Source organism: Aspergillus pseudoviridinutans (genome assembly GCF_018340605.1).
Source record: "Aspergillus pseudoviridinutans IFM 55266 DNA, scaffold_4, whole genome shotgun sequence".
Taxonomy (NCBI): domain Eukaryota; kingdom Fungi; phylum Ascomycota; class Eurotiomycetes; order Eurotiales; family Aspergillaceae; genus Aspergillus; species Aspergillus pseudoviridinutans.
In genome coordinates, this window is record NW_025091284.1 from 1,255,244 (window position 1) to 1,269,329 (window position 14,086).

The window sequence follows — 14,086 nt, forward strand, 5'->3', positions numbered from 1 at the left end:
TATATGTGCGGCATTTCCTCGTTTCGCTGATATCCATTCATCAGCCGTTCTTTATATTCCCGGATTTCCTTATCCTGCTGAACCAGAACGCAGCAAGGGCAGCCGAGAGACTTGAGACAATCACCGTGCGTTGAGCCCGTAATATTCAGGCGATCTCGTATTTTGGTCCTCTTTCTTGCCATCAAGATCCAGTGTAAGCCGCAGAAGCCAAGGCACAAGAACCGACAACACTGATTTTCATTTTAGCTTCTTCGATTTATCAACTTCGCAAACGGGAAGCCTACATTTTCATTACACCCGTCATAGCACCTGCCCTCTTCTTCTTTTTCGGGATTGTCGAGCCGGGAAAGCGTTTCCCCAAAAAGGCAGCATGGGAGGCATGCGGCATATATAGCTGCATCTCGGGTCAATAGTGAACATGGCGATATCTCTGGGCCACATACTTATACGTAATGGCGTGCAACAACCATGGAGCAGGCCATGGGACCATTGAGTTGTGGCTTCTCCGCTGGAAGCCATTGAGTGGAGCGTCCGGCTATAACAGGTATTAAAGGGCAAACGGATCCTGGGTCCTATCTTTGGGCAGACTATCCTGCTAGTATGCAGTTCTTGAATTATATTCAGCCAAGTGCGCGGATCCGAGATTAAATAGAAAAACGTGCACAGTACTTCCGTATTGGGACCAGGGATACATTCCGATTACCCACAAATTCTGGAACTAGAGTGCTGAAAAGGGTCATCTAAATTAAGCGTGTCTTGTAACATTAAAGTGGTTAGGTAATAGACCAGAACTGAGACACTGTTTTTCTCCCATTTTCCGAGCGCTATCTGCTGTATCTGTTGACGGCCGTCTGCATATATACGTATTGCGGTTAGTGTTGACCTGCAATGATACTGTAGCTCATAAATTGCACCGGGGAGTAAGGCCAGTGAGCAGGATTGACACACAAAACTGATCCCATCTTCGAAGCGACCTTCACAAAACACATCCAGCTCTCTATTCTTATGAGAAGCGCTTAAACCTGTCTCGGCACATATTTATATGTGTACATGACGGAGCCAACTGCCCATAAAGAATCGTGCCGTATTTCCTTCCCACATCCTGCGAAAATGCGTCTATTCGATATTTTGCGTCATATTATTGCTCCCATCACTCGTTACTTCTCTGGTTCTTCTGATGATACCGGAGAAGTGCTTCCTCTACACGACCGCCAAGAACGGATTCCACTACCATGGTCTGCCATTTTTTCAAAAGAGGACTGGCTTCATAAAGTCATGGAATTGGGAGGCCAGCCTGCCTTGATTGGTTCTCGCCTTAGCAGCGTTTCTTGCCCTGGTGAAACTGGGAAATTCCATATGGTGCTTCTCACAAACTTCATGAAAGACGAGGCTCCGAGTGAATCACTAAGACAACTCTTTTTTGGATGCCTGAAGCAAGGTTATGCATATCACCAGAGGGGCCAGTATGTGGACGAGATCAAAATCGGAAGCCATATCACAGTTGACGTCACTCAAGCTTTGCGCGGGCCCGCATGGCTTGAAGTAAAAGCGAGGCGCATTAAGCAGCTTTTCTTTCTTGAGCACAAATGCCTTCACTCACAATATTGTTTCTTCAGCGAGGGGCGCATTGGGACTCTACAACCACAAAACTTTACCAGACAAGACTGGCATACCATTGCTACGCTGCGGGACTTCTCTCAAGGTGTAATCTTACACGTTCCCCATGGGGAAAGAGCGTTTGAAGTCCTTATATTTGCAAATCGTGGAGAGTATTGATAGGGAATCAGCTGGTAAAACTCTTGTTGTTACTGCGTGACTTGATGCACACTGGCGACCGTTTATATTCTCATTTGCTGTACGTACTCTATCCAGTGTGAACTGGAGTGGGTTTTTGATCTTGTACAGTAGTAACGGTACTCTGTAGTATAGCTCGGCTCCGAAACCAATCGGGAACAAAAGCAGCTAAACCATTTCCAATCACCCTGACTTACTGTCTAGTTGCCAACGGTGTCACAATAGGGGAAAATGAGAATTCTACATTCCCAACGCATCCAACATAGCAGATCGTTCTTGCATCGGGATTTAAACAATGATCCCGCAAATACTAGGAGACCGCACAATACTGTTGAAACCAAGCCTTGGCATCTTACAACTGTAACGAATCATGATCTCTAGCAGAAGAAATGGTAATGTCTCGTCTGCTGTCCCTTTGCGGATGTACACGTTCATTTTCAGCTGTCAACCACAAATACGAACACATTGTCAGTTGGCTATCCATCTCTCCGATTCCCAGATTGGCAATGGGATGTGAATGCAGTACATAGACGCATGGATTGAACCTCCTTAAAAAGTCATGGGGCTGCCACTGATTTGGTTATGTTACGCGAAGAAGATGCAGAAATTGTAGAAAGGTTAAGTTATCCTTGGAGAAACAATCTCGTAGGATCAATCAATCGAGAAGAAATCTTTCAAAGATTAAAACCTCGGTGGCAGAATGAGGATGGTCATTCTGTGGATTTCACCAAGGAAGAGGTATTCGTTGATGTTTCAGCAGCTGAGTAGTCAAGAATTTGGATAATAACCCATAGTGAATTTCTCGTCATACAGTAGAAATTCCATCATTTCCAACGAGAAAAGCCTTGATAAATGGTTTAGGACTTGGGGCAATGGCGTAATCTCCAGAACAGGTGACCGTGTTCCTACGGTAATGTAAATATACAATGCTCAAGATGGAATCAACTTAACCATTCCTCGTAACTGACCTCTTAGACGCTTAAAGAGTTCGTCTCCGCCGGTTTCCAACAAATTGGGCACTTTGCGAGCTTCTCGTTTGGCGGACCACCATGTTGTCCATCTATGGCATTGTGTGCGTCTATACATGGTCGACACAGAAAGTGGTAACACGCTGTTTGCACCAGGTGTATCTGGGGAGTAGTAGACTGGCAACTATGGCAGAAGTTTATACCTGACTTAACCATTCTTGGGCGGATCCAGTCTTCAATCTCAAGTCGACTTTTGAGAAATATAATTTCGTCTTTGAGGTCCTGTAGATGCTTTCTTTCTTTGGTACGCCGGTGAAACCGCATGGCTTAATGTGGCTTTATAGCACTTGTCAAATCACAACTAGATACAGAAATATTCTTGATTCTATCCTGAGATACAACTTTTTCGTCTATTATTTATACCTCCTTCGGGTATAATAAATTAAGAGAAAGACCCTCAATAATGGCGAGGGTATCTCCTACAGAGGGACGAGCTGGAATATCCAGTTCCTTTAGGCTTGACACTTTGCTGAGCGTTGTGCAATATAGCATTTGCTGTATATTCAAAATACTGGGCGCGTGGAGCACCCTTCAATAAGATATGGTATATATATTTCTACCACAAACTATAACATCTTTCGATTTTTGCTTATGTCTTCACTTATCCTCTTAATTTTTTTAATGATGCGTCACACAGTTCTTGAATTCCTCTGCCTAAGCCTTCTTGCCATCCAGTATGTGGTGGGATTAAGATTTGCCATGTATATCGATGAGTAAGGGCGTTCGTACATCTAAATGAGCAATATTTGCTAATGTTTAAGAAACCACACCATTGGCCTCCCAGGCTTGGACCAGACCCAGGGCATAACACACGCGATCATGGCCTTTGCAAATCCCACTTTGTTTAATTCTGATGCTCCTGCTCAGTTTAAGCCATTTGAACCCGTTGGAACAATGCGCAAGCGCTTTGGAACTGACACTAAGGTCATGATTGCAATTGGGGGCTGGGGGGATACCTCTGGGTTCTCTGAGGGAGCGAAAGATGAAGCATCCCGCACACGTTATGCGCGCAATGTTGCTGAAATGATTAACACCTTGGGCTTTGATGGCGTCGGTGAGTATCCAGTTGACGAGTGTTTACATAATGCTGACGATGAGGTGTAGATATTGATTGGGAGTACCCTGGTGGTAACGGAAAAGATTACAAGAAAATACCCGACAGCCAGAGGACTGGAGAAATTGAGACCTACCCTCTATTTTTGAAAGCTATCCGTCAAGCCATTGGTCCAAACAAGATACTCTCAATTGCTGTTCCTGGTAAATGCACCGATATGGTTGGTTTCACTAAGGAGCAAGGTCCTAAGATCTGGCCCTCTGTGGACATGGTGAATATTATGTCTTATGACCTCATGAACCGCCGTGATAAAGTCACAAAGCACCACACAAGTGTTATGGGCTCACTTAACACTGTTAACGCATATGAAGGGATTGGTCTGGATCCTACTAAAATTAACCTAGGCTTCGCTTACTATGCTAAGTGGTTTATGACAGATCCTAATTCAGACTGTCATAATCGCCCACTTGGATGTGCAGTAGTGGCTTTGGAGAATCCAGATGGTACAGATGCAGGTACATCTGGGGTATTAACCTTTGAGAAGAGCACCATGGCGCCTGCACCGGATAACCTGAAATCTTCCACAGATGGAGCCTGTGGGTTTAGTAAGGGGACTAAGTGTCCAGCAGGTTTATGCTGTAGCCAGTACGGCTATTGGTATGTGCTCTCCCTTATTCCTCTCATGTAGCTGACAATATCAAACAGTGGCAGTGATGAGAACTTCTGCCAAGCTGGTTGTCTGTCTGATTATGGTGAATGCAAAGGTATTTCGGTCACAGACTCATGGCGTCGCGCGTGCAAGAATGGCAAGACAGATGAGCAGGCTGGTGGACAGTACTACTGGGATAACCAGGCCAACCTCTTCTGGACTTGGGACACGCCTGCTATTATTAAGCGCAAGTTCAAGGATATTGTGGATGTGGAAAATCTCGGTGGGGTGATGGCCTGGAGTCTGGGTGAGGATACCCTGAACTGGGAGCATTTGAAGGCCATGCAGGAGGGTGTGAAAGGGATCGCGTGTCATTGATTAGGGTGGTGGTGATGAGGACCCTGCTCTTGCTACTACTTTATCTACATTGCAGTGGTGATGGTTTGAGGGTCGGTTTTCCGAACCGCAACTGATGGCAAATAGCCCACAGCAATACTATCTCATTGAATATCACCTGCTACTGCTAAGCTAGTGGCACCCTTTTAGGGTAGAATATTATCTAAAAACATTCTTGTTGTGATGAATCCGATAACTCACCCATGAAGACGCTAATCCTTGGACCAATCAAAGTGATCAGCTGTCTTCTCAAGGATTGATGCCATGGCTTCATAGCTCTATCTCCCATCTTATGCATTTTTATAAAAAATATTGCTAGCATGTGCAAGAAGGGTGAGTATAATATCGAACTGTTTCTCACGCTTGACATGGTCTTGGAGGTTATGATAGTATCTGGATATGAGTTCCCTAGCTTTTGTTATCTCCTGTTGCGCACCTGTATTTTCGGGATCGTCTAAGAGCTGCAAAACACGGGGTTTGACCTCTCTATAGATGCGTTTGATAGACTCTGGAGCTTAACGCTTTGTACTGTAGTTGTTGCCGCTGTCTTCTTCATTGCCCTTCCAAAGTCTTCCTTTTGCATTTCAACTTGTGGTAAGTCTTTTATTTTGTAGTCGCCGTCCTCATCGTAAGGGTCACAATCGTAAAAGTGATCATTGTCATCGTCATCGTCATCGTCAGCTGGCGTTTGTGTACTCAGTGCGGCCAATCTTGCTCCAACTGTAAATTCTGCGCCTGGCTTTTGCGTACACACGGCGGCCGGCCTTTCTCCAAGTTGGACTTTTGCTGTCGGCTTTTTAATTCTCAAAATTCTGAGCTTACTGAAGGCCATTCTGAGCCCTGTGTTCTCCCTGAGTATTTTTTCTCGAAAGGTTGGGAGTTTTGCGGTGAAGTAAACTTACAGTTGAAGGCCATTTTAGCTCTTCCTTGTCTTACCATACTGAAACTTGAGTAGCTGACCTTATTTTCTTTATATTTTGTTGGTTGACCAAAGGCGGAGCCACCTTTATATGAGCTCAATGGGTCTCCCAAACATTGCGTATGTTGGCAACGCTCAAATTCGCTTCCCTGACATGATGACGGACGCTAAATATTTTGCAAAAAGGGAGGTGCTCTATTAAATTCGTAAATTCGTGACTTCTTGTAGATATGGATGACTTGGCGTTCGTATGAGGTCTCCATAATTTGATGTCCTGGGTAACAACAGGAGCTATCCTTTTGTGTGGCTTTTTATGTTACATCTGACCATAAAAATTCGAAAGTAAGTTCCATGGAATATCGGAGCACACCAGGGCATATTTTCTATTTAAACTCTGAACAGCCGGACCAGCTGGCCCGTAACCCAACCTCTGCTTTCAATAGCCGTGCTTTCACCATGGGACTTCCAGGTGGGTAAGAAAATGATCCTTTTGATCTCAAATACTTACAGAAGTTCCAGCTTGGCCTAACCGGGAGCGCGGTGCTCGATTTAAGCTGGAATCGTTTTTGCCCCCGGATACGAGGCGGTCAAGCCTGGACGCTGCATTGTTCGACGAAGATTGGCGTTTAAGAGATGGTTGGACCTGCGAGTACACAGATGGAGGGGGCGCGATTTTTGTCTTCAAGAATAAGGGGGACATAGATGGGCCAGGCATCACAGACACACAGTTAAAGAAGTATCGCCACAAGCAACCGCTACCAGCACCACGTCGTAGCGGTGGCAGCCTTTTCGGCTAGAACAACGGTTTGAACTTTGACAGATCTTAGATCTTCACACCAACCTGAGGCGACGGCCTAGTTTCAGTTGAATATTTAACAAAGTGACTGCCATAAGACTTTGAGGTCTCTTGTAAATAAGTTACGTAGACGCAAGATAAAGGTGACCAGTATGCTACGTGTCCTCAAAATAGCAAAATGACCGCCCCAGTCATGGCACCATTACAGGGATTGTAGTTCACTGATACAATAGGATCAGCGATTGCGAGGCGTAACACATTTATACACTGTCCCTCTAATACAATAGCATGTGGAGCAACATCTTGGCGAAACCAGCTTCATCGACCGCGTAACGATACTATGTCAGGCACTCCGCTAAATTGTCTACCTTTCAGCCCTCCCTGTATAGTCTACCTAAATATGGGATCGAGCACCGTCGTACCGGTTTATCTTTGAAAAGTTTTACGAGCCTTCAGGAGGGCTTGCTAGCTTGATTTGCCTACCTAGACTCACGTAGAAGCCAGTCAACGATTGAGAGTAATAACTAGATATCAGAAGCCATAGAAATCAGGAGCAGCCTTACCTGCCAGGTTCAGCTCTCTATGGCATTAACCTATCATTCTTTTTTTTACAGTATTATGACGATGACACTCAAAGTCTGTCTGGTTTGCAGCTGCCCTTCTAGAAACTTCAGCAAGTTCACAACTGATACCGGAGGGACTTGGAGCGTTTGACACCTCGCTCTCGCCCCAACCATACCAGTGATGACGAAGAATAGCATATTATGAACGTGAATGTCTAAATTGAGATATAGTACGCACTTGGAAAGCATAAATAGAACATCCGTCGCCCTGAATTCATGTTGTCAAAGCTCAGAACTTCAAGCCATCAACATGCAAATCTCCAGTGTCATCTCTTTTTCTCTCCTTTCTACCCTTGCCTCCAGCGCAGTTATTCATTCCGATTTCGCGAAGCGCAAGTCTGTTGACTGCCAGAAAATTCAGGTTGCTCTTGGTGAGGCCGGTGCATACTATCGAGGTAGACTGAGCGGGTACTACGGGCAAGCATATGTATGTCCACTGAGAATGACTTGAGAAAGCGGTTACTAAGTTCATTTCAAGATGACCTTTGCCAATAATCTTCAAGCCTTCGAGAATCTAAGCAGTCGCACATTGCGTCAATGTTATGATATGGCATCTATCTAGGTTATTGACGTCTGAACATAAGTGTGTTTCTTGTATGTAAATAGGAGGACTGGTTGCAGGACTAGGCTAGAATAGGAGTAGATTCAAAAACATCGATAAGACCGGAGAATCAATTGCCAGTCTGACTGAATCCCGACCGGCCCGTTACAAGTAGCACTATTATATATGTACATGCGGATTATATGAACAAAAATTATAACTCTGATCCTTGAATGATCTATTTATCGCGGATCTTGACATCAGGCACAAGACTAGTATTTACAGGACTTCTAGAGCTGCAAAACATGGGTTTAATTGCTGCTACACATCTCTTCTGGATTAGGTATATGTTCCTACTTGGTCGCTGGCCGGAGGGCTGCAGGGTGCTGACACAAAGATTTAAGGCCCAATGGCCGAAAGGGGGAATGATGGCTGCTGGCCACCCCGAAGTGGATACCATATTCCTTCTATTTTCGAAAGGGCACTCATTCATCCCATTAGCCCATTAATGCAAAGAAGCCACAATCCCTGAACGTGGGAGATCATAGTGGAGGAGGAAGCGAAAGGAAGGGATATGTCGATCAGCAGACCACTGGTCGACCCCATAGCAGGCTCCAGATCAGGCATTGTGCTCAATGCTTCCCCCCTTACCCTGGATGTACACAGACACGAGATCGAAGAATAGATTTGAAAGAAGTTAAGCTAGTCCAGGACTGTATGATGCTGACAGAGGAAAACTTCCCGTCGATTCTAGGATATATGAAGCGTCTATGGTCATCCAGCTAATGAGAACTCGATATGGCGTATGCGATGCGAGAAAGTCCATTTCAGGAACATCTCGGCCTGGATTTCTTTCCATTAGCGATGACAAAATACTCTCGGTTAATTATTTTAGTCTCACATTTCGGGTGAAAAGTCGCTCGGGTTGTCCTGGGATCGGACTGCCAAACGTGACTGAGGTCTGCTCCATCAATAGTTTAAGATGATGAATTCTGGTCCAGTCAAAGCTGCGACTGTACGAAAAAGCGAACCCTTGGATAGTTTCGATTGACCGCGGGGAATACTCAGCATAGAATTCACAGAGTTCTCCAAGAACAGAAGGGGGACGGCTCCGGTAAAAAAGCATAAGACCTGTGATTGACTGTCGAGCGCCGTCATGATAAACTCGTATATGAGAAATTCCAGTCACAGGCGCGGCCGAGCAAAGAGCCATCTCTGGCCAAGGATTGCCGTACATTTTCCAGACCCAATATTGCCGGTGCACGCGAGCGTCCATGCCTACAGGCGTCACGGGCGGTCGTTTAGGGCTTCGAAACACTCCAAAGAAAGATAGGTGGTGGTCGGGCGAACACTTTCCGTTATCAGCAACAGATGTGGAGTAAAGCAACGGAAAATCTGCTCTTCCTACCTTTCCTAGGGCGATTCCAGCGACATTGGCTGCCGAGTATAGTAATGCCGCAGACGGACTCCCAAATGTCACAGAGCGTCTTAAGTTTGTAATGAACTATCATCACAATCAGCAGTTCGTCAGTCGTATGGGGACGGGATGCTCACGGTTATGGCAAAATGCCCGTTAATTGGCTCGGCACCGAAAATCAGAGACGTAATAGTCTCCGATCGCAACAAGGGGAAGGAAAGCTTGATATACGGGTCGGTTACAAAGCCAAGAGTTTGCCGTTCAGCGCGACAAATGAACTCTAAGCCCGTCAAAGCAAATGGACCAAAGCGAGGAGTGACATATGCGTTCACGGCTGTGACCTCGCGAAACCCTCGTGTGAATGTCGATAACGGGCAAAGGCAATACCCACAGCTGCGCTTATCGTGCATGTAGGTCCAGCTCAGAGATAAGTCCACAGGAGATGCGGTAGGATAAATGCTCCTATTTCTGATGTCGTTCTGGAAAGCAAGCTGTAGCACTTTCACGTTCTGTCTCGATGTTAGTCCGCTGTTGCTCTGACTGAGCGGCAACCTATGTCATCCATGAAAAACTAAAGGCTTACATCGTATGAGACCACGAACTCACTCTGGGAAGAATCGCACTCGAGAACGATGAACGACCCTTTTGCTGGCAGTAGCCCGTACCAATGCGATAACCAGCCTGTTATATCTTTGACTTGCACGGCAACAATATCTTCTCGGGCAACAGCGACGTGAAGTCCCCTCAAACTGGCCACTCGTACGGCGTGACGAACACGGCCCGTGTGGCCGAATAGTGTCCCGTTGAGTGCAATCCCACATAGAAATTGATGCCGCCCGAGCCGGTTGAACCAGAATGTTATATACCTCACGTCGTTGGTTCGCATCGCATATCGGGATGAAGGTCGCTCTGTCACGAGTGTTGCACTGTAAGGTACATTGTGCGTGACACGCGATGTGGAGTTAGGATTTTCGATGATAGTGGAGATTAAGCGTACATTGTCCGATACGACCCTATAGTTCGCTGTGAAGGGAAATCGGGCTGGCGGCTGCTGAAAGATATTCCGGAGGAGGATTGGAACAGTTATTTCCGCGTCTGCATCTTCCTTGAGTCCGTATGTCTGACCAATTTCCCTGCAATGCCGAGGGCTCGGGCCTCTAGCCCGGAGAAATTCGCAGAGGTTTGAAACATCCTGATCTAGCTCGAGGAAGGTAAATATAGTCTGGATGACCTCAGTCGGACAGCGTGAGAAAGGTGACGGAGGTTCTGTTCTTTCCCAATTCTTTAGTGGCACGAAAATATCCTCATCCAGACGGCCAGTTGGACATGGGAAAGGGACCCTCGCCAGAAATGGTAACAATTGGATCAAGCGCTCGAGAAATACACTGACGTATTTTCCGTCGATGCTCGTGCKGCGGCTCAATGTCCTCTCAGCAATCAGCCAGCAGTCGGGATGTATGAACGCCTCGGTCGGGCTCCTAGCACGTGCATTGACCATCTCAGCCAGGCGGGCATCGGTAAGAGGAGGGAGTAGTACAAAGGTGACTGTCCGGATCCTGTCCGCACCTAACGTCTCCTGAACAGCATAGTGACTCTCACGCGTAATGCTCAGATTTCGTCCGCATAGCGGACATAAATGATTGATTGTCATGGCGGTCAATGGGTGATCGCAATTTCGGAGCTGCAGGGGATAAATTGGCCGCATTTAAAGCTGAGGGGAAACACTAGTCTCCCAATGGTGGATTAGCCAAAGCGAAGCATCAGGATCGGGACGCTAAGATACCCGCTAGTTGTGTACCACAGTGAAAACGGAAGTCGTGTCCGCCGCCCAATCACACACACTTGCTAGCGAAGCTTGTTTACTGGAAATCCCAATAAGTTTATCCATCGAGGATCTGGGAATTGCTCGAATGAATATTACATACTGTCACACCCTGGGATCCGTCTCTGCTGTTCTCTGCTAGTCAACTACTTTGAGAACGAGGTGGTATAGTCCTGGACTATATCCTATACTTGCGTGAGGCCTACCGACCAGGTAGTATATCGATGCAGTGATACAATGACCTCACGGGGGTCAAGGGCAATCCAAAGGTAGCACAAGAACAATAACAGTAGAGATAGAAGCAAGGCTATTGAGTACGTATGCCCAATAGTAGAGAGTAACTGACGAATCGGACTAGTGAAACTTGAAGTGAATAACTTGTATTGAACGCGAAGAACTCAAACAAGAACGCTAGGTACACTGGAAATGATCGACCTTATATAGTTCCCCCTTCGGTCCATACCTTGAGGTTATCGTGAGGTCCAATCATGGACTGTTTGGTCAAGGTCCATGACAACATTCCTTGGCATCAGTACCCTTGATCACGTGACTTCACCGCTTCACGTAAACCTGCAGGCTGCCGCCGCCTTTCTCGTAAACCCCGTCCAACCATACCATGCTGGCTGTAGATGTTCCATAACACATAACGTAATCGGTAAACGAGTGGGCCATGTAGGCCAGCGGGCCATCTCTATGTGGCATGGAAAATGGCCCTTCTTTGGACTTCAATATCTCGACCAAAGTACCTATTAAGGGCTTAATAGTAAGCCATATAGCTTAGCATACTTCTTAAAAAATAATTTCTGAACTATGTATACCTAGTTATACGACATACCTAACCTACTCTTTATAATATTCATCTTTGGGTGAGATATAGTTAAAAAGGGCCCTTTGCTATGGAATACAGAGGTGGCCCGCTGGCCTATATGGCCCGCTCGTAGACCGATTACGTTAGGAGTTTAGGAGGGGATTGACAATACAGCGCCCGTTTTACCAGAGCCAAAAGTATGTAATGATAATCGAGGATGAAGGCAGGATTAACAGATGCCTCAGTTGCGAGGGTCCTCAGCTGGGTTAAAGCCTTAGGACATTTACATGGCTTCAAAGGATATATGATCAACCGCGGGAGACACTATTAATTGAAGCCAGAAGGACAGCCTCCACAATAGAGGCTGCTCTGTGTTCTTGGTGACCTTTACAAAGACTTGCCAACTCTCAACGTCCTAGCGGAGTCTGCATTTCCGCATCCCAGGATGTCAAAAAGCATTATAGCGAGTTAAGAAAGATGTTGTGGCCAGCGAACTAAAATAGTTACCTTCATTAACGTAACGTAATGAACCACCGAGCCGCGGATACACCGAACCCCGAATTTTCGCCGCTCTCTCAAAATGTTTGAATACGGCGCGTGCTACCACTATCAATTTTATATAAGTCCCAATGGATCTAAAGGCAAACAATCGGGGTGGCAGATGCGAAGCACAGTGAGTCGCGGCAATAGCGAAAGGTTCAACAGAATATCGCAAGGCTTCCGTGATTCGTGGGGATCGAAGCTGACATTGAGCTCCTGTAGTGCCCTGGCGGCCGGGATCTTGAGCAAGCCATCCGATAAATTGCGTACTTCAAGAGACCGCACCAAATGGAGAACAAGATTGCCAACCAGTACTGACATTACTGCCAAGCTCGCTTAATTCAACTAATTGTGACATGACGCTGACTGGCGGATTCTGAACGCTGCGGTCATCACAATTCCAGTCTAACCCATCGCCTGAGATACTGTTCACCTTAAAAGACTAAACCCAGAGACTGATTTGCCAGGGACAAGTGCTTATTACTTACCAACAGAGCGTCAGTCTGGGCATTTTGTCCATAATTCCCATATATCAGGCCGTATTATCTCGTTATTCGGGATGATGAGTAACTCTCGGGTGTTAAATGAGCGATCTTTGAGAATCTGGAGTATTCTCCTCGCTGGAAGCATTCTGCCGTTTAATCCATACTAGAGAAATGATTCGAGACGCAAATCGGTTTCGCTGAAGAGTGACGTAGCGACATAGTTCCGCAACTCACTTGAGACATTGTAGAGCGTCCACAAGTCCGGCTTTGAGAGCTTTGACAATCAGTTTTAGCAGATAGCCATGGATGCTTTTCATACCTGCTCGAAGACCAGTTGCAACAACTCCTGGGGCAATATCCTCAGCATCCTCACCACCTATGCAGGACTTGTCCTGCGATGTTTGTTGAGAGCTTAGGCTTAAATGTCAGCGGAGGTAGGGAGTACATCCACACTATAATCAAATAACTCAATACACAATAAAATGGGACCTGTTGTAACGACCGTAGACAAACTACGCCTGTTACTGAAGGTCGGACATTCGACTAGATATAGTTGCTCATTCCTCAGTGCCAGCAATGTGTGCAAATTTGACTTGTGTCAGTGCGTTGACAAAAAATGTATAGTCCATATGCAATATGTTTTTGACATCTGACAATCATTCCGCTAGTACCTAACCAGAGAAACAGGCGAGATAGCAAGGCTATTCCACCTCAGTCTCCTCATCATGTCATTACAGGCTCCAGGTATCCTACCCACCGTGGACGAGCTGAACTTCTTGGAGCGGTGCAAAACCGACTCGGACGCAGCTCGTCCAGGAGAGTCGCATGGGAAGACGACTTTTGATGCCCTGCGGGAAGGAACACCTGTATCCATGGTACAAGGCAGGAAAGGGATGACTACCGCACACTCCGAACATAGAGCTATCAATTGTAGAACCAAGACATAAAGATTCATTTTGCGCAACCCCTCTTCTTGCCACGTGGTGCAGTGTAGCAGTGGACATCTTTCAGATGATATTCTAACTCGGTCAGACTGCCCAGTTCCAGCGCACAAGCGGGATGGCGGCAATGAAATTTACCGTCCAACGCTTCGGGGGAGAGATGCAGACCCACGTGCGCAAACCACGCTGGTCGATCCAAGAATTGTTCCATCCTTTTTAGTGGTTTCAAAGATTTATCGCCGAGACAGAATGGGCAGTACGCGGCTTTCGCTG

At 46.3% G+C, this 14,086-nt stretch overlaps 4 protein-coding genes across 4 annotated transcripts; 3 read left to right on the forward strand and 1 right to left on the reverse strand.

Annotated features, from left to right (window-relative positions):
* Positions 1-3,641: 3,641 nt before the first annotated feature.
* On the forward strand, positions 3,642-4,903 carry Asppvi_005882 (uncharacterized protein; the record flags this gene model as incomplete). The annotated part of the gene is made up of 3 exons (XM_043301794.1): positions 3,642-3,876; positions 3,927-4,533; positions 4,582-4,903. 3 exons carry the CDS (start codon positions 3,642-3,644, stop codon positions 4,901-4,903), a joined length of 1,164 nt encoding a protein of 387 aa, XP_043157729.1.
* Positions 4,904-6,296: 1,393 nt separating this feature from the next.
* On the forward strand, positions 6,297-6,637 carry Asppvi_005883 (uncharacterized protein; the record flags this gene model as incomplete). The annotated part of the gene is made up of 2 exons (XM_043301795.1): positions 6,297-6,309; positions 6,360-6,637. The coding sequence occupies 2 exons, from the start codon at positions 6,297-6,299 to the stop codon at positions 6,635-6,637; spliced, it is 291 nt and encodes a 96-aa protein (XP_043157730.1).
* A 1,937-nt stretch (positions 6,638-8,574) lies between these two features.
* On the reverse strand, positions 8,575-10,868 carry Asppvi_005884 (uncharacterized protein; the record flags this gene model as incomplete). Its single annotated transcript, XM_043301796.1, has 5 exons — positions 8,575-8,643; positions 8,702-9,151; positions 9,209-9,304; positions 9,355-9,726; positions 9,801-10,868. 5 exons carry the CDS (start codon positions 10,866-10,868, stop codon positions 8,575-8,577), a joined length of 2,055 nt encoding a protein of 684 aa, XP_043157731.1.
* A 2,729-nt stretch (positions 10,869-13,597) lies between these two features.
* Asppvi_005885 (uncharacterized protein) lies at positions 13,598-14,033 on the forward strand (the record flags this gene model as incomplete). Its single annotated transcript, XM_043301797.1, has 2 exons — positions 13,598-13,747; positions 13,905-14,033. The coding sequence occupies 2 exons, from the start codon at positions 13,598-13,600 to the stop codon at positions 14,031-14,033; spliced, it is 279 nt and encodes a 92-aa protein (XP_043157732.1).
* Between the last annotated feature and the right edge of the window lie 53 nt (positions 14,034-14,086).